This window comes from Cnephaeus nilssonii (assembly GCF_951640355.1).
Source record: "Cnephaeus nilssonii genome assembly, chromosome: 4".
Classification (NCBI taxonomy): Eukaryota; Metazoa; Chordata; class Mammalia; order Chiroptera; family Vespertilionidae; genus Cnephaeus; species Cnephaeus nilssonii.
In genome coordinates, this window is record NC_137075.1 from 59,052,681 (window position 1) to 59,078,411 (window position 25,731).

Below are 25,731 nucleotides of genomic sequence, written 5' to 3' on the forward strand. Positions count from 1 at the left end.
ATCAACGCCTAACTGCTCCCCTGCCAGCTCGATTGCCCCCAACTGCCCTCCCCTGCCGGCCTGGTTGCCCCCAACTGCCCACCCCTGCAGGCCTGGTCACCCCTAACTGCCCTCCCCTGCCAGCCTGATTGCCCCTAAATGCCCTCCCCTGCCAGCTTGGTCACCCCTAACTGCCCTCCCCTGCCGACCTGGTCCCCCCCAACAGCCCTCCCATGCAGGCTCGGTCCCCCGCAACTGCCCTCCCCTGCAGGCCTGCCCCCCCCCCAACTACCCTCCTGTGCAGGACTGGGTCCCTCACCCAACTGTCCTCCCCTGCAGGCCTGGTCACCCCTAACTGCCCTCCTCTGCTGGCCCTGTCACCCCTAACTGCCCTCCCCTGCAGGCCTGATCGCCCACAACTGCCCTCCCTTGCAGGCCTGGTCCCCCCCAACTACCCTCCTCTGCAGGCCTGGGTCCCCCCCAACTGCAGGCCTGGTCACCCCCAACTGCCCTCCTCTGCTGGCCTGATCGCCCACAACTGCCCTCCCCTGCTGGCCATCTTGTGGCGGCCATCTTTGACCACATGAGGGTGGCCATCTTTTGTGTTGGAGTGATGGTCAATTTGCATATTACCTCTTTATTAGATAGGATATGTATTCACTATGATCTTGAAGTCTGTATACCATTAACAAAATTGTTCTCTTATATGACAAAGGTAGGCTTCCAGGAACTAACATGTTCTATATGTTATATACATGTTCTTAAGTATATTTCAGTAATATACTTAAGTGCCTTTACTGCAATCTTAGAAACACTACTTCTACAACATGACCTCAAACTTAACCCTTTGCACTCGCTTGCTTTTTTCTCGATTCCTTTATTCTAATGCTAACCGTGTCAAGTCACACTCGACATCCAAGTGCAAAAGGTTAAGCCACAGTATCCATTTCTTCACTAGAAACCAGTCAAATCATTTTCTACAAGTGAATATCTATACCTAACAGTTACAAGGAAAAGTTCAAGATAAGAGGGTGTGTCTATAATTAAAAGCATATTTCAACACACCAACTTTTCAAGATAAGCTAGTCCCTAAGAAATAAAAATAAAGCTAGCTGACTTAGAAGTGAAAGTAGTTTTTTTAATTATAAACTAAATCAATCACAAAGAACACAAAACATCAATGATTAAAACATACTAAATGTGTTAAATTTCTACCACTGACTTATGATATACAACTTAAAAATCCAAAAGTAGAAATGTGTACATAATTTAGATTTCTATGCTAATTTGAAATGCCTTTATACCATTTCAAAAAGTGTAGACACAAGTACAGACAGTAACCCATAGAAAAGACTGTTACGTTCACCCTACCTAAACACACACACACACACACACACACACACACACACACTCTGGATCCAGCCATCCATCACCTTATCTACCCCAGACCCTGCATTTCATCCTAAACCCACTCTTATTACTTCATCCTTCTCCCATATTATATTCCAAACCACCTGCCTCTGCCTCCTTCCAGGAAATCTGGATGTGCAAATAAAACAATTCTGCCAATTGTTTAGTGTTATTGATAACTAGAGGTCCAATGCATAAAATTCATGCAAGGGGCTCGGCCCTCGCAGCCCCGGCTTTGTCTAGATTAAGGTCATCCGGAAGGATATCCGGAAGGTTGTTTGGCTGTCTGGTCTAATTAGCATATTATGCTTTTATTATTATAGGTTATTATAGACTAGAGGCTTGGTGCACAAAATTCGTGCACAAGGGGGTGCACCCTCTCCAACCTGGGACCTCTCGGACATCCCTCTCGCAATCCGGGACCGCTGGCTCCTAACCGCTCACCTGCCTGCCTGCCTGATCACCCCTAACTGCCTCTGCCTGCCTGCCTGCCTGCCTGCCTGCCTGATCACCCCTATTGCCTCTGCCTGCCTGCCTGATAACCCCTAACCGCCTCTGCCTGCCTGCCTGATCACCCCTAACCGCCTCTGCCTCGGCCCCAGCTACCATGGCTTTGTACGGAAGGACATCCAGAAGAACATCCAGAAAACGTCCGGTCTATCAGGTCTAATTAGATTATTACTCTTTTATTAGTAGCATCCCTCCAGTTGTGACAATCAAAACTTTCTCTAGACTACTTATGAATATTTTAGTATCTGCTTTATGTATACATTTTAACTATGTTAATTTCTTTTTTAAATATACATATATTTTTTATTGATTGCAGAGAGGGAGAGGGAGAGAAAGAGATAAAAACATCAATGATGACAGGCTGCCTCCTGCATGCCCCCTGCTGGGGATCGAGCCCACAACCTGGGCATGTGCCCTTGACTAGAATCAAACCCGGGACCCTTCAGTCCACAGGCCAATGCTCTATCCACTGAGCCAAACCAGGTAGGGCAACTACATGTTAATTTTTTACAGGACACAAAACTACATAAACACTATGATGTAAGTTCATAATAATAGGCATTTTAAAAGATTGAACGATTAATATTAAAATGTGATAAAATTGTGGAGAAAGAATTATGGATTTTCTTAAATTCTATTTTATGATGTTTGTGAATGATGTTCTGGTACTTCAACTTTGTAAAATACATTTTATCCATCTATATTTTGCAACTAATAGACTGCAAACAAAAGTAGGCCTGGAAACATCGTAATTATGATAATATTTGTATAGCAGTTTACAGTCTCTTCAGCATCCCATTTAACTCTTAGGAAATGAGAGAGCAAATTAATATCTCACTCACCACATAAGTGTAGGATTCTATCTGTATTCTTTTGAAAAAATAAATCCAAAGTTTATAGCTCAAAATGTGTGTATACCCTTTGCCATCATCAATAGAAACAAAGATCAATGGAAAGAAATTCTGTTCCACATATTGTTATATATACATTTAGCTTAAGATCACATTCTTTTTTACTCTGAAATAGAAAGTTCACAATTCACATGTCATCAAGAGTATCAAGCATATTCTTGAACTAAAGAGTATAATTCAAACTTAAGGACAGTAAATATATATTTGTAAGTAAGAATATACTTGTTAATATATTAAATCTAACTTCTCCCCTCCACTCCAAATTCACCAAACTTCTATCTCCCAACTATCTGGAGCAGTGCTTCCCAAATGACTAGTCAAGGATTACTGAAGGGCTGTACAAAGTTTTAATCAATCCCCAACAAAAGTATAAGCATGTAAGCAGGAAAATATCCCAGACTCGTAACACATATCCCAACCTATAACCTTCTATCTAAATTCAAAACCTTAGATATTTTCAAATTCAGATACTGAAGTCCTCAAAGTTTTATTAAGCCACATCTTCCAATGCAACAGCATATAAGATCTAAATTCAACAACCGAGTAAGCCCTCAATAAATTTTATCTTTACATTAAACATTTGCCAAATTTTACCAATTTTTCTTCCATGTCATTTGTTCTATCCTAATTTATTTCTACAATCACTACCTAATGCAAGACTCAATCACCCAGTTCATCAAGCAGCTTATTTATTCCTTATTGTATCATATCCCAACTCCTCAACAGGAACTCCAACCAACATTCCATAATACTCTATGTCACAGTTATTATGATCTAAAATATTAATAATTAGAATCCTGGTTATCCTGGCCCAGTTAGAATTTCCCTTTATTTCCTGCCATGGACTCTCCATTCCAAGCAAGTAAACTTACAAGCATCTTATTATACTATAAGCCATTCCCTTATATCTCTAAAAAGCTTTCCCCAACTGGCTGATGTCCCTCCAGCTTAATAAATCCTCATTTCAACTGCAATTACAATACATAAATAGAACTAGAACTATGTGGCTTCATGACTCCTACTAGCTGCAGACATACAATAAACTCTGATGACTAAAGAGCATGTTCTCGCTATACATTCTCACATTGTTTAGTAGGAATTGTAGTAGCTTCAGAATAAATTCACCCAATATCAAAGGGAGTCTAAATTCCTAAGAACTGTTCCCAGCACTGCTATTTCCTGCAACCTAGCTAGGACAGAACTATCCCCACCAGTACTAAGGAAAAGCCTTCAAACTCCTGATAGCAATGTTACTACCCTCATAAGAATCTAACTAATAAGAATATTAGTTTTTCCATTTATCCTTAACATTGCTTCCTTTTCCCAGTATAAAAATTGACAGCTAAACAATCAGAATTACCACTACTGTGTTTTTATTCAGAATAATCAGACTTTTTTTTTTTTAAAGTTGCTTGGAAGAATCACTAACATTAAATAAATCAACTCCTCCTTTAAAAAAATACACACAAACAAAAACAACAGAAAAACCTGGCACTCTTTACCCAAGCATGTCACATTGAGATGCCTATGTGAAAATAGATCAAATGCAAATCAATTCCTACAATTTTAGTGTCTGCCCTTGTGACTTGGGGCTCGAACTGGAAATTTCTGTGTGTTTTCTGTCCACAGCCTTTCATATCTATAATTTGTCTCCCCAATTAGTGGCCACATAGGCCCCTCACTGAAACTTCATGTTAGCAACTATGTTCAATGATTCCCCTTTCCTGCACCCAAACCTCTCCACACACACAAACTCCATTTTTGGTATTCCACATCTATATATATAAAAGGCTAATACACAAATCCATGCACAAATTTCTTGCAGTGGGCCTCTAGTAGACTATATTTTAAGCTAAACCGTCCCAAAACTATACCTCCAACTTTGGCAAAATTTTTCTATTAGAATGTGATACAATTAAAGACAGACTAGAAATTTAAATTTATACAAATCATAAAGTCACCAACTGTAACACACAATAGCTACTTACTGCAAACTAACAATAAAACACAGTATCAGCAACCTTTGTCGTCTACCTTTCACCTAATCTTTCCTTTAAATACAGAGAATACTTCTTAACTTACAACTTACATTCCTGTAGAGAATATTACAATTGCACATCTTAGAGTATGTTTAATATCAATAATCTAATATATTAGATTCAGATCAGAGTACTTAAGGTTCAAATCTAGAAAATGATCTACAGGCAACCAAATGATTGTGCACTTCATTTGCTGTGTCTTCCTGGTTATTTATCAATTTCTTCTCTCCATTCTACCTTGCCTCACTTTAAGTAGCAAAACAATACATCATGATCCCAGGTGTTCAGAATGTAAGAATAGGGCAATCTCAATACTAAACTCTATAAAGCCAAAACATATACATTAAAAAAAAAAAAAAACTTATCTAAAGCTCATGTATTCCACTTTACATACAAATGTATCAAGCATGATTATAGTTTCCCCACAGAAAATATATTAGATAGAATAAATTAAAAGGTGATATACTCAAGGTTTGCAAGAAAGCCAGGAAATCTAACCCAAAAGTTGGAAATACTATTAACCCTTTGCACTCGCTTGCTTTTTTCTCGATTCCTTTATTCTACTCGGGATTTAATTTTTTAAATACCCCAGATTTTACAAAGCGCGGCAGTAGAATAAAAAACTGAAGTTTCTTTTCATACAAACTTATTTATTTGGATTTTTTTATATCTCAAATTATTGATACATTCAAAGAGTAATTTTAATCTCTATAATTTCTCATGGTGTGATATTTTTTGAAACATTCACCCACATGAAGACCTGGTTTACATTCATATGTTTCGCAAATATAAATCGTCTCTCTTCTTCCTCCTTTGATTTTTCTGTTAGAACAAACAATACAATCTTTGTGTTTTTTGTTAGGGTGAGGTGTGATTATATGGAGCTTTCCATCTAAACCTTGCTCTAAGTTAGTGGATAATAATCTACCCCTGGAAGTTAGTGTACCATCTCTGAATTCTCCAACAAGATCATGTACTAGTTTCCTAATAAATTTCACATGCGTTATCGGTTTTTCATTTTTTCTTTTTTGGCATCAGTTGAGACGGCATTTACATTTTACTTGTCCTTTCATGCTAATGAAAACAAGAAAAGATACTGGAAAAATAGACAAAAATCCCCCTTCCCCCTCCCGCAGTGAAACTACGTGTCGAGTGTGGCTCGACATACGAGCTGCTACCGATGCTAACCGTGTCGAGTCACACTCGACATCCGAGTGCAAAAGGTTAACACTAGCTACAGGAATGAAAAGCACCATCACCAAGAATGCCCATTTCAATTGTTTCTGAAAAAATAAAAAATAGCAACTACAACAGAACAATAGCAGTTGCACTTAGACTAAACCTCAATCATTTAAGAAAATATTAAATTCAGCCCATAGTAAGGACACAGTAAATGTGTACATCTTAGGGAAATTTCCATATGAATAAATAAAAAAAACAGCCACAATTTTAAGCCTGGCCCCAGATTTGTTATATGGGAATCTTCTCCTATCTGAACCTGTCATCTCCCAACATTTTAAGAAAAATGTAACTTGTTGAATTTATTGCTTCATTTCAATGTTCTTTATTTCAAAAGCATAGTTTATATTTATAACCCATTCTTCAAGGAAAAAAAGCCTTAGTTGGGTTTTGTTTTCTGGTTTTTGTTTGGTTGGTTTTGGGGGTTTTTTTTTAATTGATTTAAGGAAGGAAGGGAGAGATAGAAACATCAATGATGATAGAGATTCAATGATTGGCTGGGGATCGAGTCCACAACCTGGGCACGTACCCTGACAGGGAACTGAACCATGACCTCCTGGTTCATAGGTCCACAGCTCAACCACTGACCCAAGCCCACAGGGCCCTAAGTTAGTTTTTATTGATATGACCCTCAATCAATTTTCTAAGTCTTATCTCAGTAGGAAAAGAAATTATTTATTATTTACTAATATTTGCTAACTGAGATCAAGATATTTAGAAAAACTAACCATTCTTTGAGATCTTCAAATTGTTGGTATTATGAAAACAGGAATTTTAAATATCTGATAACCTAATGCTAGATAAAATTATATGCCATAGTTTTTATTAACAAATTTTTAAGACTATGAAAAAATAAGTTACAAAAAATATACAGGGTGTCCCAAAAACATGTATACACACTTTAACAGCTGACAATTCAATTGCTATTTCTTTCTTTTCAGCCACACTAAGCTTTCTTCTTTTAAAAAAAATATATATTTTTTTTAATTGATTTTAGAGAGAAAGGGAGAGGGAGAGAAGAAATATCAATGGGCTGCTTCCTGCATGCCCCCTACTGGGGATTGTACCAGCAACCTGTGCCTTGACCATGCAAGAGGTCAACGCTCAACCACTGAGCCCCACCGGCTGGACCAGACTAAGCTTTGAACAAAGGAAATTCATCCTAAAATGCTACTGTTTGAAAATGCAGTTGAAGTACAAACAATGCCTTTATAAATTACTCTGAGTATACATTTTTTTGGAGGGTAGGGGGAGAGACACACAGGATGTCCCCAAAAAATGAATACTAGTAAACATTTTTAACAGCTGATAACTCACTTAATTTTCACTTCTTTTCAGGTTTAACTGATTTGAAATAATGGGTGAAGCCAGACCAAGCTTTGAACAAAGAAAATTCATCCACCAGACTTTTTTATGGGGATACATAAAAAATGAAGTTTACAGTACAAAATCAGCAACAGTTGACAAATTGAAGACACACAAATACTGAACAAAATGATTCTTGATGTTTGCCATTCCATTGCTTCATGGTATCAGCAATGCCTGGACCAGAACGGTCATCAGTTTGAAAACAGGCAATGACACACACACACAAAAATTTTATTTCTGTAGATTCTTTCAAATTTTAAAAATGAACTGTATGTTAATAAACACTGACTTTATAATCATTCAAACTGTGTATACATTTTTTGGGACACCCTATATATTAAAAGCTGGATAAGAGGTTACAGTAAAAAAATAAGCATTTTTTAAAGTTTATGAAAGATGAAGTCAAGGCAAAGATGTGAATATCATTCCTACAGGATCCAGGCAGGTAACAAAAATGAGTGAAATAGGCCATTTCTATTACCCACAGAAATGATGGAAACTGCATTGACTGGTAAGCACATTCCCAGTCTAAAGAGGGCAGCTACTGTTCTACTACTCTGCAGACAATGGGAATGCAGCTAAGTAATGCCTGGATGTTCAAGTCTTCCCAAAAATCAAGAAATCCATGAATTTTATTGAGAAATTTCCCAATTTTTCAATGTCGATCACTAGCTGAAACTTACAAATACTGCAAATCAAAGAAAACACATCTATAGGATGGTTCAGTCCAGAGGGCACTTCTAAACTTATGTGTCAAAACTGCTTTCATAAAAGTATGAGAGGGTAATGAGTAAAAAATTCAAGCTTTGAGGTCAAACAGGCTTGTGTTTGAATGAATGATGCTAAAAAATTATTTCTTCAAGCCTGTTTCTTCAACTGTATATATCACCACTCTCTCATAAATGATGAAAAACTAAAACAATTCCAGATACACAACACACATTACAGAAATAGCTCTTACTCTCCCTACTTAACCCTGCAAGTCCTTAGGAAAACTTTAAATATATCAGATAATAACACCCTTAAAGACCTTAAAAGTTATAAAAAGGACATCAGAAAACAGAGGTGCCTGCCATGTCCATTGCTCTCAACCCCCTGCTACTCAGAGAAGTCTTGTAGAAATACAGAGAAGATACTGTTAACTTAGGGCAGCAATTTCCAGCTTTTTCATCTCATGGCACACATAAACTAATTACTAAAATCCTGTGGCATTCTGGTTGAAAATCGCTCACTTTTAGGGGATGGCTTGAAATGGGCCTTCTTAAAGTGCTACAGCTAACTAGATTGTCAATCTCCAGTTAAAAAGATAAAGAGACCAAAAAAAAAAAAGACTAAGTGTCTGTCTCTTTAATTAATTTCATAGACCTTTACTTGCTGGTAGAAATGGAAGAAATAGTTTATACTTTTAATACTTTGGGCCAAACTTCCAGAAGACTTATTTCTATAGAATCCATGGTACAAAGCAAAGCATATACACCAGATTTTTAAATATTAAAAATGTCATACTGTACAGTTCATTTTATGTCTAATTTCATCAAACCAAAACATGTACTGCTACAGCTAAAACACCTTTGGACCTCTCAAACAAACTACTTAATTTTTTAAAAAAGAAAAGACATCAACTTGCAACATATCTGTGTTAAAAAGTAATATTCACATATACATAAAAATTCTTTGGGCTATATTTAATAAAAATAGGTCCAATAAATTTCTAACGTAGTTATAAATAATTTTAAAAAGCATTTTATGTATATATTTGAGTATATGTCTACATAGACACTGAACTCTAGAAATTTTACACTACCTTCCTACAAATATAGCATAGGCTGGGATATGTGCTAGAAACAGACAGCATTAGAAAAGTTTAAATTTTATCATTTGAAACACTATCTCTTCCAGCTTCCATCATATTAGGAGGAAAAATAATTAAAACAAAACAGTGATTGATAAGTCAGAAAGGGGGAAGCAATTAAAAGGTTTTATTAAGTACCTAAAAATTATTTACACTTTAAAGTTAAACCCATATTTCCACTACTAATTCTCCTAACCTACACAATCATAATCATTCTCTCACACATTAAAACAAATATGGAATTTCATTTTAATATATTTTATTCTACATATCTCATCATTTAAACTTCTTACAAACTTGATCATAAATATCTCAGAACAGATGAAAAAATTGTATTACCATCAAATTACAAATATCTCCATGTACCCAAAAGCTACAATCTTGATGCTGATTTTAAAATCAAATACTTGTATTGTTTTTTAAAGTTCTGCTTAAAACAAATGTTAAAAAGTGTAACAGACCTTTTAACCACTGTGTAATGCAAAATGACAGTTTATAAATGATTTCAGAGTTCTGAATTTAGAAAATGTCCGTGTATCTGCCCTGGCCAGGTAGCTCAGTTGGTTAAAGGTTTCGGGTTCTATCCCGGGTCAGGGCACATAACAAGAATCAACCAATGAATGCATGAATAATTGGAACAACAAATCAATGTTCCTCTCTCTCTCTCTCTCTCTCTCTCTCTCATAGTAAATAAAAATTTTTAAAAACAGTTACTGTTAAAAAAAATGAAAATGTGTAACAAGAGTCTTAACCCACAAAGATTATGCTGTTACTTTCTTTTTTTAACCCTCAGACTACCCCAGTTTTTATTCTTACTGTTTAAATCTTTAAAAATAAAGGACAGTTTATATACTACATCAGTAGTTTAAAGTATCTCAGGTGTTTGTCTTACTGTTTACTACCTCATATAAATCACAAACGCCTTATAATCACAAAAAGTGAAAACTGACAGAAAAGTGATTTACTGGAAGCCCCATTTAGAAGGTATATACAAACGTTAAATGAAAAGGCTCTTATAGAGGGTCTCTAGCACATGATACACTAAACATCTACTAGAAGCTCTTAATCTAAAATGTATTATCTAATAAATGAACACCACAAACTACAGCAAAAGTTTACCTACAAAGTTATCGACCTCGGACTAAGTAGAATACAGGACAAAAATATGCTTGGCTCTCCAATCATAAGTCAAAGTGACAGACAAAAAGAACAGAAACTATATACACTACATGAAACATTCAGATATTTTTTTAATTATCAAATTAGGTTATCCTCATCCAAAGCATTCCGGAAATTTTTTCAATTCAATGCTTTAAAAATACATTCGAGTGTTTAAGTATACTTTTTAAGCCTACCTAAAATAAAGCACTGACACAACAAAATGATGCAGCTGGTCCTAGGATACAACAGAAACAAAAATCTTCAAAAACCCATGTTAATCAAGAGTGTATGTGCTTTTAGTAACTATAACTCCAACTTGGGGGTCAGGGGGTGGCCTCTGTCTTGACAGCTACCCTGTCGGTTCCACCTGGGAGTTTAAGAAAACTCTTCAAAAGTTGGGCCACCCACCGACCGTCGCTCTGAGAGACCCAATCCAGCCTACAAGGTAAAAGAACACCCCGAAACGGCTCACCCCTTTCTCCCCACCAAACCCTTTCCCCTGGGCAACAGAAGGTTTCCACTGAACGTCAACACACCCTCCTGCGAACCCTCTCCCGACACTCGGGCAGAGGCAGGGCAAAGCGGAAGCCACTCGGCTCAGACAACCAGGAGACCACGGGGACCCCGCCACCCGCGGCCCCTCGGTAGAACCGGGTCGGTCTGGACCGCCACCCCCGGTGAAGAACAATTCACCAGCCCGGCCGCACAGAACCCGCAACTTCCCACGAGCCTGCGCCGCGGGGCAGACTCCGGAATCCGCCGCCGGGCAGGGGATGAGGGCGGAAGGGTGCGGGCGAGGGTGAGCGCGCTGCCAGGGCGGCAAAGACCGCCGGCCCGCGGCGGCTGCCCCGGAGCCAGGCAAGCGGGCTGGAGTGATGGAGCCACTGGCCTGGGCTCCACGGCTCTCTCCCGGAGACCCGGATCTCCCAACTTTGCTTCCCTGGGAGGCGACCCCCACATCCCCTGCCACCGGGGCTGCAGAGGGCGGGGAAGGCCTCGCCGGAGGCTCGGAGCCTCCTCGGCCCACCACGGAAGGGAACGCGGTCGGGGTACGAGGGACAATAGGGAGCGGGGAGCGCTGCGCGCCTGAGTGGCGCCGCCGGCCGGTCGGGCTGACTGACGCGCCCGCCGCGCGGCACCACCGGGCTCCGCTCGGCCGGGCCGCCGCTGCCGCCGCGCGGTCCGCGGGGGTCACGGCGCCCCCGACACTCCGGGTCGTGCCTCACCTCCCAGCCCCGCCGCCCAGGAGAGGAGCAGAATTAACACTCTCAGCAACACCATCTTCCGCTGCTGCCGCCGCCGCCTCCTCACGGGTTAACAGCAGCACATCGATCCGGAGGGAGAAGCTGAAGGGGCTTGGTCCGGAGACTCCACGGGAAGCCGGGACCTCCCGCCGACCGGAGAAGCGGCGAAGCACCTCCCTCTCGCTCCACTTCAGGGGCCCGACAGGCTCCCAGCTCCTCCAAAACAGGGACCTCCCTCCCGCTCGTTCGTTTCCTTCCTCCCTTCCCCGCTTTCCTTCCCTCGCTCCTTTCCTCTTCCCTATCTCCCTCCCCCAAGCCCGGGACCTCCGCCTCCTTCCTCACCACGTGATGCACCGGCGCCCAACGGGCACGCAGAGCCGCGCCCCTTCCTCCCGCCCCTCCCCCTCCCCGAGGCGTCCCAGGGACGCGCGCATGCGCGCGGAGGCCGGTTCTCGGGCGGCCGGGCCCGCCGCCGCTTCCTGTCCGCCGGCGGAGAGCTGGGATTGGCCTTGGGAGGCGGGGTTCCCTCTGGTCCCGCCCCCCAGCGGGAGCGCGTCTTCGCGGATCGAGCTCCGCTAGTTCTTACAGCTGCTAAGAACTGTCAATTGGGGTAAAAATGGGAGAATGAAGGATGTTAAGGGGCCGCTTTCCACTTCTTAACAAGGAACGGAGATTTTTGTTTCTTTTTCGGCTTCTGGTGATGCACTACAGCTAATAAGTAAACAAAAAGCAAGGTACCAGCAAGCGGTAATTATACTGGCGACAGTCACCGGCGATCAGAACACAAATGTAAACACCTTCAAGCATCAGAGAGGAAAGGCACAGCCTAAGGCATATTTTTCTGAGCCCTTTACAGATTTGTGTCACAGCCCTGGCCTTAGCCGTTCTAAAAGCCTTCAGCCTAAACCACAAAGGTCCTAAATCTCCAGCCCCCCAAAAATGTCCTCTTTAACACGTTCTCTGACCCATCTCTGAAAGAACTCTCAAATCTCCCTCATCTCAACTTCCTAACTTATTTAAAGTTTATATTTGGTTTCTTAGTAACTCACTTTGGTTCTTAAAACTCGTATCTCATGGACGACAAATTGAAGCAGAAGACCTAAAACTAGAGAACTTTAAAATAAAATGGAAGGAAGGAAGGTCCTTGAGGTTGGTCTTGGCAATGATTTTTTTGGATATGACATCAAAAGCACAAGCAATGAAAGCAAAACTAAGTGGGACTACATCAAACCAAAAAGGTTATGCACAGCAAAAGAAACAAGAAACTTAAAACCTTCGAATGAGGAAAAATATGTCCAAGTCGGATATCTGATAAAGGGTTAATATCCAAAATATATAAAGAATTTTTACAACTCAATAGCACAGAAGCAAACAATCCAATTTTAAAATGGAACTGAATAGACGTATTCCCAAAGATATCCAAATGACCAATAAATACATGAAACTATGCTCAACACCACTAATGATCAGGGAAACACAAATCAAAACCACAATAAGATGTATCATCTCACCGTCAGAATGGCTCTGACCAAAAAGACAAGTGTTGTAAAGGATGTGGATAAAAGAGAACCCTGTGCACGGTGGTTGGTGGGAATGGAAATTGGTACAGCCAATACAGAAAACAATATAGAGGCACGCCCTCTACTGGGGATAAAGCCTGCAACCTGGGCATGTGCTCTGACTGGGAAGCAACCAGCAACCCCCAGGTGCACCAGATGATGCCCAACCAACTGAGCCCCACCTGCCAGGGCTCATGGAATTGTTTTGATAATTAAATTAGTTAACCTTTATAAAGTGATTATAACAGTGCCTGGCAGGCAATAAGTGGTTGTTAAGCAAAAAAATAATAATAATAATAATAATAGAAATACCTTGGTCCTTCCATGAACACTCAAACATCCATTAAAAAAGAGTAATTAATAGCATTGTTTCCTTACCAGTATAATAAATGTGCTCCTCAAGTTTTAATAATGAGAAGTTCAGCAAATAAGTCTGTGGCCGTGTAAAGTATATTATACAACTAATACTACAGAAAAAAAGCTTGTTGCACAACTTGAAACCAATCCAGTAAATGTTTCGGGGTTTTTTTGTTTTCTTTTGTTTTGTTTTTTATTGACTTCAAAGAGGAAGGGAGGAGGAGAGACAGAAACATCAATGATGAGAGAGAATCATTGACTGACTGCCTCCTGCACGCCCTACACTGGGGATCGAGCCCACAACCCAGGCATGTACCCTTGGCCGGAATCGAACCCGGGACCCTTCAGTCAGAAGGTCGACGCTCAGCCGAAACCGGTTTGGCTCAGTGGATAGAGCGTCGGCCTGTGGACTGAAAGGTCCCAAGTTCGATTCCGGTCAAGGGCACGTACCTTGGTTGCGGGCACATCCCCAGTAGGGGGCGTGCAGGAGGCAGCTGGTCGATGTTTCTCTCTCATCGATGTTTCTAACTCTCTATCTCTCTCCCTTCCTCTCTGTAAAAAATCAATAAAATATATTTTTTTTTAAAAAAAAAAAAGGTCGACGCTCTACCCACTGAGCCAAACCGGCCAGAGTCCAGCAAATGTTTCAACAATTACATTTTAAACTTACAACTACTAATAAACTAACTGCTTGCTGGATGTCTCACTGTCATGCCAAACAACATATTTAACTTCTTATCTCTAATAATGGCACCAGTAACCTTGGTGGAGAGTAGAATCATCTTGGACTCTTCTCTGATTCTCTTGTTGACTCATAACCAGTCACCAAGTATTGATTCTTCCCTGAAATTGTCTTTCTTGTGCCTGTAACCTTTCTCTTTCTACTACTGTCTCTGGTTTACACAATTATTTTCTCTTGCTTAAACTGCTACAGCCTCTCTCACTCCAGTCTCTAATCCACATGCTTTCAAACCACACCTCAAGCCACTGCAATTTACTTACATTCCCATCATTCCCAAGAAGTTACTCTTTGTAAGGCCATCAAAGATCTGTTCGCCCTGGCCGGTTTGGCTCAGTGGATGGAGCATCGGCCTGCAGACTGAGGGGTCCCAAGTTCGATTCCGGTCAAGAGCATGTATCTTGGTTGCGGGCATAACCTCAGTGGGGGGGTGTGCAGGAGGCAGCTGATCAATGTTTCTCTCTCATCTATGTTTCTAACTCTCTATCCCTCTCCCTTCCTCTCTGTAAAAAATCAATAAAATATTTTTTTAAAAAAAGATCTGTTAGTTATTAATGCCACTGTACTCCTTCACTCCTTATCTAACTCGATCTCTTGGTCAATTAACACTCTTTCCTCAAAATTCCCTTTTCCAATATTACCCAAAACCTTGCCATCTCCTGATTTTCTTCCTTACTTCTTAACTGCATCTTTTCCCTGGGGCTTTTTCTTCCCTTTATTTTTTAAATATAGCTGTTCCTTGGGATTTTATCTTTGGCTTTCTTATCTTCTCATTCTTCACTTGCATGATTATATTTTTACTACCCCCAAAAGTCTATGACTCGCTAAGCTAAAAAACTCCTTGGAAACAAAGCCTGGGTGTGTCTTGTTCCAAATTCTACCCCATTGCCTCACAGATATTCAGCACTTTTCCTGGACCTGTGCTCCAAGCCTCGGACCTGAATCCTAGTTGCACCATTTACGAGCTGTGTGACCTTGACTACATTAAGGCTCCTGTGCCAGTTTCCTAGTCTCTACAGTGGGGAAAATAGTAATACCTATCTCAGAGGGTTGCTGTGAAAGTTACATAAATTAAGAGATGTAAAGTACTTAGAATACTATATGGCACATAGTAAGCATTATAAAATTTTAGGTGTTGTTATCCTTACATATCCAACATTTACTAGCTAACCCCTCCCTGAAGTTACACAGCCACACCAAATTCAATATGTCCCAAACGGAACAAGCCCCTACACCAATCTACCCAAATCATTTCTTTCTTCCTACATTTTCTATTTTGTTTAGTGGCAACACCATCCGTGCAATTACCTAAACTGCTGCCCCATCCCAGTAGGTCATTAAGTCAGCTTTTATCTCCATCGTACGAAATTTCCCCGCCTACCTCTACTGCCACAGCCCAAGGTCTGATCTCCTTGTCTTGCAATACCCACTCCCTGACATTTTGCCACCACTGCTGCCAGAATTATTTTTTTTATTCTTACCTGAGGATCGTACATTAACTTTAGAGAGAGAAAGAGAACAAGAGAACGAGAGAGAGAGAGAGAGAGAGAGAGAGACATTGATGTGAGAAACACTATCAGCCACTCCCCACCTCCTGCACCCCTACACCTGCCCCAACAGGGAATCCAGCCCACAACCCTTCAGTGAATGGGAGGATCCGCCAACCAACTGACCTACCCGGTCAGAGTCAGAGTGATCTTTTTTTTTAAAATATATCATTTTAGCCCTTAGCCCTGGCCAATGTGTCTCCTTTCTTTTTTTTTTTTTAAATATATTTTATTGATTTTTACAGAGAGGAAGGGAGAGGGATAGAGAGTTAGAAACATCGATCAGCTGCCTCCTGCACACCCCCCACTGGGGATGTGCCCGCAACCAAGGTACATGCCCTTGACCGGAATCGAACCTGGGACCCTTCAGTCCGCAGGCTGATGCTCTATCCACTGAGCCAAACCGGTTTCGGCCAATGTGTCTCCTTTCTAACTGTTAAATTGGATACTGCCTGATTTTAATCAATTTTTACTCAATAAACTCATAAAACTTTTCTGTGTAAAAAGGGGATCAGAGAAGAAAAGAACTTAGAAAACCCACTTTTGGGGAAAAGAGAAGAGTGAAAAATGGTATTTATAATTTATGGCATTTAGAAGGTATGTAATAAATTTCAATTTCCTTTCGAATGTAAAGGAAAAGCTATTGTTAAAGAAATGGTTCAGGCTTCTTCTCCTCTGTTAAATCTTCACTAAGTTCATTACCAGACAAAATTTAATAAAGGTGCTCCTTTATTTTTATTTATTTCAGAGAGGAAGGGAGAGAGAGAAAAAAAAAATCAATGATGAGAGAGAATCATTGATTGGCTACCTCCTGCACACACACCCCTGGGAATCAAGCCAGCAATCTGGGCATGTGCCCTGACCAGGAATCCAACCCAGTCGTGACTTCCTGCTTCAGAGGTTGAAGCTCAACCACTAAGTCATGCCCACTGGGCCTCTTTTCTCCTTTAAATGAAACTCCTATTCCATCCAGTTGAACTGGTCTACACTTGGGAACCCCAAAGCATCTTAAACTTTCCCTCCTCCATGCTTTTGTCCCCCCCTATTTTATTTCTGCTTATACAGTATGTTTATTAAAAAAAAAAAAGACAACAGGCCCAAAATAGAGTCGCTTATGCTAAAGCCCCATATCAACAAACTGAGACTTAATTTACAGTTTCAGCTCGCCGAGAAATGGAATCTAAAACCAGTCATTAGGAATCTCTTGATCAGCACTTGTTAGGTAATCTGCCTGAATAGACTTCTGCCATCCCCTAAACTAGGAACATGAGCTTATAATAACGAACCCCCTTTTTTGCCCACTATAACTTCCTTCCTTGTTCCTTTTCCCTTCTGCTTATAAAACTCTTTCATTTTGTACAGCTCCTTTCTATCTGCTAAATTGGATGCTGTCTGATTTTAATCAATTTTTACTCAATAAACTCATAACAATTTTAATATGCCTCAGTTATCCTGCATAATGAAAGCCTAATATGCTAAGTATCTGACCATTTATTTGACCAGATGCTCCGACCGGTAGGTTAGCTTGCTGCTGGAGTCCAGCCGATCGGGACTGGGCGAGAGGGACTGGACACGCCCTGGAGCCCTCCCTGGCCCCAAACGTGCACCAGTGGGGTCCCTCAGCCTGGCCTGTGCCCTCTCACAATCCAGGACCCCTCAGGGGATGTTGGAGAGTCAGTTTCGGCCTGATCCCCACAGGCCAGGCCGAGGGACCCCACCAGTGCACGAATCTGTGCACTGGGCCTCTAGTCTTTAAGTAAGTATTACCTAGAATTTGAAACATTGGTCACAGCCTTGTAGCTCATAAAGCAAATTGACTCAGAGACATGTTTGGTTTGACTTGTAGTCAATTTTTATTTATTTATGTCAATTTTCAACAATTAGGAGCTTTCTTGTTAAAATCTAAATTCCAGATTTAAAATATATATTTAAATATATTTTGATTGATTTCAGAGAGGAAGGGAGAGGCAGAGAGAGATAGAAACATCGGTGATGAGACAGAATCATTGATCGGCTGCCTCCTGCATGCCCCCTACTGGGGACTGAGCCCACAATCCAGGCATGTGCCCCAACTGGGAATCAAACTGTGACCTCCTAGTTCATAGGTCAATGCTCAACCACTAAGCCACCACTAAACTAATCTCAATCATAGCTTAGTCCAAAATATCTATTATTTATTTCCCTCATCTGCAATTAGTCATGTGTTGTGTTACTTTATGGAAATTCTTGTATTATTATCCTGATATCGCAGAGGACAGAGATATGGAGATTTTAAGGCAAACAAATGGCACACAAAAAATATTTGTTCTACTCCTGATTTGAAGATTTCCAGACTGCCAAGACAATATTTCTGACATAGTACCAGGCACCATGATAGCACTTTACAATGCTGTGAAGTAGGTATATCCCATTTTACAAATAAGGAAACAGTGGCAGACTAGGCTTCCAGCCCAAGTTTGTTTAACTCTGAGTCTTTTTGACTACTGGGTGAATCTATTCGTATTATCATTGCTTGGTCCAAAATCTACTTCTTGGCTTTGAAGGTGCAGAAGCTTGATTTTTCTCAGTGCACCCTGATTTGATCAGCCAACCAGGTGCTAAACTCTCAGGATACTTATGTCTTGATCAAAATGTCACCTCATTATTTTATAAGTTAGATATTCATGTAACTTATTCAAGTCAACACATTCTCTTTTTTATTTTTAAATATATATATATATATTTTTTTAAATATATTTTATTGATTTTTTTACAGAGAGGAAGGAAGAGGGATAGAGAGCTAGAAACATCGACGAGAGAGAAACATCGACCAGCTGCCTCCTGCACACCCCCCACCGGGGACGTGCCCACAACCACGGTACATGCCCTTGACCGGAATCGAACCTGGGACCCTTCAGTCCGCAGACCGACGCTCTATCCACTGAGCCAAACCAGTTTTGGCTAAAAATATATTTTTTATTTCAGAGAGGAAGGGAGAGGAAGAGAAAGAAACATCAATGATGAGAATGATAAAATATAGTTTTAGCCATGACTTTGAAGGTGGACATACACACACATAAATAAAATCCTTGAGTGAGTACATTGAAAAAATGACCAAAAGACTAACTTCGGAGCATTATGGAGTTCTGGGAGAGTAATGAAAAATCACAATGGCGACAGAAGGTAAATTTAGAAGGCTTTTATTCTTTTTTTAAAACATATTTTTATTGATTTCAGAGAGCAAGGGAGAGGGACAGAGAGATAGAAACATCAGTGATGAGAATCATTGATCAGCTGCCTCCTACATGTCCCCCACTGGGTATCAAGCCCACAACTGGGCATGTGCCCAGACCAAGAATCAAACTGTGACTTCCTGGTTTACAGGTCGATGCTCAACCACTGAGCCACACCAGCCGGGCATAGAAGCCTTTTTTTATTTTATTACTAGAGGCCCAGTGCACAGATTCATGCATGGGGGGGGGGGGTCCCTCAGCCTGGCCTGTGCCCTCTCGAAATCCTGGACCCCAAGTGGCAGGCAGCCAAGGAGGAGCCTGAGCCAGGGCTAGGTGCCGCTCCCACTCATCCCCACCAGCTGCACCTGCTGCTGCCACTTGGTAGCACTGCTGTGGAATCTGGAGAGGCTCCTGCAGCTGCAGCTGCGCTCACCAGCTGTGAGCCCAGCTTCTGGCTGAGCAGCACTCCCCCTGTGGGAGCACACTGACCACCAGGGGGCAGCTCCTGCATTGAGCATCTGCCCCTTGGTGGTCAGTGCGCGACATAGTGACTGGTCAACCGGTCGTTCTGGTCGTTCGGTCGTAATGGTCGCTTAGGCTTTTATATATATAGAATATTTATTTATTTGCTATAGGGGTGGGAGGGAGGCTCCCCCTAATGCTAGAACAGTAAGTCTCAAACCTTTTCATGTATTAGAACTCCTACAGGTCTTATTAAAACAAACCTCTACACTAAGAGTTTCTGATTCTGTAGACTAGAGAATTCTTGGACTAGAGAATTTTCATTTTTAATAAGTTCCCAGGTGATGTTGATACTACTAATCCAAAAACTACACTTTGAAAATTACTGTACTAGAGTTGAGGGATATCTGGCAAACTGGTGGGTTGGTAGGGCAGAAGCATGTGTGAAGAGAGAAATCCTAAGAAAGAAATCCTAAGTCTTAAGCATGATATACTTGATCCAATAACAAAACCTTAACCATTTGGTGTAAGACAAGGGGAGTAGGGATTCTGAGTTGAAGGTAATGAAATATATTCTTTTAATTCATTCCTGGTGCAGCTTATCTGGACCCATATTTAGGTCCCACTTTTAAAAAAGGACTGCATAAATACAATTGAGAGAACTGCACAAATATTGTTGCATATCAGAGCTATAATAAAAGGGAAAAGAAGGTCATTTCCCTCCATTCGCCATCATGTATCTTCAACACCACCAGGACAGACTAGCATCTGGTGAAGCAGCATGGAGTAGAAGCAGCACCTGGTAGAATATCATAGAATTGGATTTGTTTTCGAACAGGTGTGGGACTCCTCATGGGGGCTCTCAGAAATAATTAAATAGGGAATGTACTTTGCAGGAAGCTGGAGTTTCTGCATAAGCAGTTGAGGGCCAGAGCCAGGGCAATTTGAGTTACATGGAAACCTTTGATTTTAACTCGGAATTTTTCACTGTATCTTGAGTAGAAAGCTACAGGGTGTAAAGGTATATACGTCCAGCATCTTCTGCTCAGAGCCACGTTTTCAGTCAGCTAACAATAAACAACCATCATATTATTTTTAGTAGAATCATCAACAAAATAAAAGCAAGGTGTGTGAATTATACCTCTTACATGTTTATGCAGGATAAACTGAGAAAGAGAAAACTGTAGTCCGGGGAATAATTAGAATTCTGCCACACTCTAGTAGTAAGATAATAAGCACTAAGCTAGGGGGTGACTATAGGCAAATGAAGTAGGAAAGTGGTATATAATATCAGCCAAGACTTGATAGATGAGATAATATTCAGCAAGTAAATTAGGGTAAAAGTCAAAGATGGGACTAACTTTTCTGTCATGGAAGCTAGAAAAGCTATGACCCAACTAAGAAAAACAGAGAATTTTAAAAGAATAATCATTTTGAGCCCTAGCTGGTTTGGCTCAGTGGATAGAGCAACAACCTGCCGACTGAAGGGTCCCAGGTTCAATTCCAGGAAAGGGCACATGCCCGGGTTGTGGGCTTGATCCCTGGGCGTGCAGGAGGCAGCTAATCAATGATTCTGTCTCATCATTGATGTTTCTATCTCTTCCTCTCCCTTCCCTTCTGAAATCAATTTAAAAAACTATAATCAATATTCTAAGACATGAAAGGTCAGAATGCCATGAAACAATAAAAAGGAACTAGAAAGAACTCTTAGAAATTAAATATAATGTAATATCAATGAACAATGCATTAAAAAGAACTGAAAAATAAAATTGAGGCAATCTCTTAGAAAGTAGAACAAAAAGAGAAATAAAATTAGAGAAAAGGTAAGAATTATAAAAAACATGAAAAAAGAAAATTTCCCAGACCTGAAGGACTTCAGTTTCTCCATTGAATATTAATATCACCAAGTACCTAGCCCAATAAATAAAGCATGACCCACCCAAAGATATATCAAATACTGAAATATCAGGATACCAAGAAGAAAGAGAAGATCAAATAAACTTCAGAGAGAAGAAACAGGTTACATACAAAGGTTTTGGAGTCTAATAGTATCCAACTCTACAATCACCTGGAAGCGAGAAAAGAATTGATCAATGACTTCAAAATGATGAAAAGGTATTTCCAATGTTGAATTTTATATCCAACCAAATTATAAAATGTAGATAGAATAAAGATCTTTTTCACACATACGTGATCTATAAAAATGTGCTTCCTATGCACTTTTTCTCAGGAAGCTAAGGATATGTTCAACCAAATTAAAGAAGACAATAGCCCTGGCCTGTATTTCTCAGTGGTTAGAGCATTGTCCCATGCACTGAAAGATCAAGGGTTCAATTCCCGGTCAGGACATATACCCAAGTTGTGGGTTCGATTTCCAGTCAGGGTGTTGCATGAGCCAACCAATTAATGTTTCTCTCTCATATCAATGCTTCTCTCTCTCTCTCCCTCTTCCTTCCTCTGTCCCTCTCTCTAATCACTGAAAAACATATCTTGGGTGAGGATTTAGAAAGATAGGAAGAAGAAAGAAAGAAAGAAAGAAAGAAAGAAAGAAAGAAAGAAAGAAAGAAAGAAAGAAAGAAAGAAAGAAAGAAAGAAAGAAAGAGAGAGAGAGAAAGAGAGGGAGGGAGGGAGGGAGGGAGGGAGGAAGGAAGGGAAAGAGAGAGAGAAGGAGGGAGGGAAGGAGGGAGGGAGGGAGAGAGAAGGAAAGGAAGAAAGAAAGGAAGAAAGAAAGAAAGAAAGAAAGAAAGAAAGAAAGAAAGAAAGAAAGAAAGAATCCGAGAGATGCAAATCAAAACAACAATGCTGTACCATCTCACACCTTGTCAGAATGGCTATCATCAACAATCAAAAAATGACAAGTGCTGGTGAGCATGCAAAGAAAAAGGAACCCTCATGCACTGCTGGTGGAAATGCAGACGGGTACAACCACTGTGGAAAACAGTATGGAGTTTCCTCAAAAAATTAAAAATGGAACTCCCATTTGACCCAGTGATCCCACTTCTAGGAATATATCCAAAGAAACTAGAAACACCAATCAGAAAGGATATATGCACCCCTATATTCATAGCAGCACAATTTACCATAGCTAAGATTTGGAAACAGCCTAAGTGCCCATCAGCAGATGAGTGGATTACAAACTGTGGTACAATGGAATACTATGCTGCTATAAAAAATAAGGAATTCTTACCATTTGCAACAGCATGGATGGAACTGGAGAGCATTATGCTAAGCAAAATAAGCCAGTCAGAGAAAGATAAATATCACATGATCTCACTCATTTGTGGAATATAATGAACAACATAAACTGATGAACAAAAACAGATCCAGAGACAGAGAAGCATCTATCAGATCAGATCATCAAACCTCAGAGGGAAGGGAGGGGAGGGGAGGGGTAAGAGGGAGAGATCAAACAAAGGACTTGTATGCATGCATATAAGCCTAACCAATGGGCACAGACACCAGGGGGGGTGAGGGCATGAGTGGGGGGTGGGGCAATGGGAAGATAAGGACACATATGTAATACCTTAATCAATAAAGAAAAAAAATTTAAAAGACGAAATGAATCAAATCTGTCACATAGGAAGTTTTTTAATAAATAAAATATTAAAATTTTCAAAAAAGAAAGGAAGGAAGGAGGAAAGAAAGAAGGAAAGAAAGGGAGGAAGGAAGAGAACAGGAAATCCAAAAAAAGTAGGGAATCCAGATGGAAGAAAGGACGAAGAAATTTCTAAAACAGAGCAGATCGCCGAAACCGGTTTGGCTCAGTGGATAGAGCGTCGGCCTGCGGCCTGCGGACTGAAAGGTCCCAGGTTTAATTCCGGTCAAGGGCATGTACCTTGGTTGTGGGCACATCCCCAGAAGGAGTTGTGCAAGAGGCGGCTGATCGATGTTTCTCTATCATCGATGTTTCTAGCTCTCTATCCCTCTCTCTTCCTCTCTGTAAAAAATCAATAAAATATATTTTAAAAAAAAAGAATCCTCTCTAATAAAATGGTAATATGCAAATTAACCATCACTCCGCTACGTAAGCCACGCCCACTAGCCAAGCCACACCCACCAACCAATCAGGGCGAGTATGCAAATTAACCCCAATCCAAGATGGCTACAGCCACAGAGAGCAAGGTTTCCCAGGTAACAGAGCAAGCCAAGCTTTCCATAGCCGTTGCAGGCCTAAGCTTCCACTCAAGCTACAAAGTTTCAATTATAGAAGGTAAACAAATTCAAACAAATGGCGGCAGAATGGAGCTTGAGAGAGCAAGCCAGGGTTGCCGGGGGCAACAGGGGAAGCAAAGCTTTCCACACACCCTGGCTGGGCTCACCCACTTAAGGCTACAAAGTTTCAATTGTAGAAGGTGAATTAACTGCCACAGAAATGGCTGCCGCCCCGGAGGGAACAGCAGGCTTGGCTCCACTCCAGGCTACAAAGTTTCAATTGTAGAAGGAAAATAAATTCCAGATACCAGGGCCTCCTCTTGGGTGGCCAGGGTGCGTGGCCGGCCTGCAAACCACCACAGGCACCTCGCTCAGGCCGCCCCACGCCCCAAGGGAACCCCACCCTGATCCGGGACATCCTTCAGGGCAAACCAGCTGGCCCCCACCCCTGTACCAGGCCTCTATCCTATCTAATAAAAGAGTAATATACAGATTGATCATCACTCCAACACACAATATAGCTGCCCCCATGTGGTCAAAGATCCTGCCCCCATGTGGACACAAGATGGCCACTACAAGATGGCCAGCAGGAGAGGGCAGTTGGGAGGCACCCCGCCTGCAAGAGAGGGCAGTTGTGAGGGACCAGGCCTGCAAGGGAGGGCAGTTGAGAGGGACCAAGCTTGCAAGGGAGGGCAGTTGGAGTTGATCAACCCTGCAGGAGAGGGCAGTTAGGGGTGACCAGGCTGGCAGAGGAGGGAAGTTGGGGACAAACAGGCTGGCAGGGGAGCAGTTAAGCATCAACCAGGCTGGCATGGCAGCGGAGTGGTTAGGGGGTGATCAGGCTGGCAGGCAGAAGCGGTTAGGGGCAATCAGGAAGGCAGGCAGGCAAGCAGTTGGGAGCCAGCAGTCCTGGATTGTGAGAGGGATGTCCGACTGCCCGTTTAGGCCCGATCCCACCTGGGATCGGGCCTAAACGGGCAGTCGGACATCCCTCCAGGAGTCCCATATTGGAGAGGGGTACAGGCTGGGCTGAGGGACAACCCCCCGCCGTGCACGAATTTCGTGCACCGGGCTTCTAGTTCCTAAATAAATAAATAAATAAATAAATAAATAAAACAGAGCAGATCAAGAGGTGAGTGTTCCAGGAGGGATGTCCCCAAGATTAAAATGCACCTGAGGGGTAACTTGCTATGTCTGTGGCTGAGTTAGTGATAGATGAAGAGTTAAACACACAAACAAAATGATGAGGCATTTGTTAATTCCAGGAAAAACAAGATGTTTAACAAGAAAAGAAATGTAATCACAGTCATAGTAAAATATCTCACTTATTAGTGAATGATATTCACGTAACTCTAATACTTTAAACTTTGAGTACTTTATTTAATTAAAAATTTTTATTAAATAATTAGGAGTTTGGAACAAGAGGAATAATGTTGTGAGAGAAAAGAATTAAATCATCTTCTATGGGAATCAATCAATAAATAATATCTACAACTTTTAAATGAAGAAATCAGAGTGTAATCATGTTCCTGAGGAATGCATGGATAAGGAGCTAAAAAATATGTAGGAGTTCAATGCTTCTCAAAAAACAACTCAAAAGCGTGGCGAAAAATTACAATGCTACTAGCTAATATTACCCCAATACATTTAATTTAAAAAAATTCTTTTTAATTGAGGTTAAAAAGTGTGGCGGGATAGAACAGAAAACTGCTTAGTTTTGATATAAACTATTTGACTTTTAAGACCCTTACACTTACATATTGAAAATTAATTTTAAATTTTGGAAAGTAACTATTTTATTTTAAAATGGTGTATTTTACATCACATATAACTTAAGAAATGTGTAAAATGAGTGAATGAAACACTACTTTGCAATTTTGTCTATCTTCTCTAACCAAGAGATACAAAACATTACATTCTGTTCGTTATCAGGCACTTATATGTCTGACTATGAAAGAAGATCTGTTTTGTCAATTTTTGTATCCCCAGA

General features: G+C 40.9%; 1 protein-coding gene across 1 annotated transcript in view; it reads right to left on the bottom strand.

The window, feature by feature from the left end:
* The window catches only part of ADAM10 (ADAM metallopeptidase domain 10), a 153,276-nt gene extending 141,263 nt beyond the window's left edge, over positions 1-12,013 (bottom strand). Inside the window, exon 1 of the mRNA XM_079768185.1 lies at positions 11,696-12,013. Within this exon, the coding sequence (XP_079624311.1) occupies positions 11,696-11,750 (55 nt within the window). The 5' untranslated portion in view covers positions 11,751-12,013. The remainder of the gene's footprint in view (positions 1-11,695) is intronic.
* Between the last annotated feature and the right edge of the window lie 13,718 nt (positions 12,014-25,731).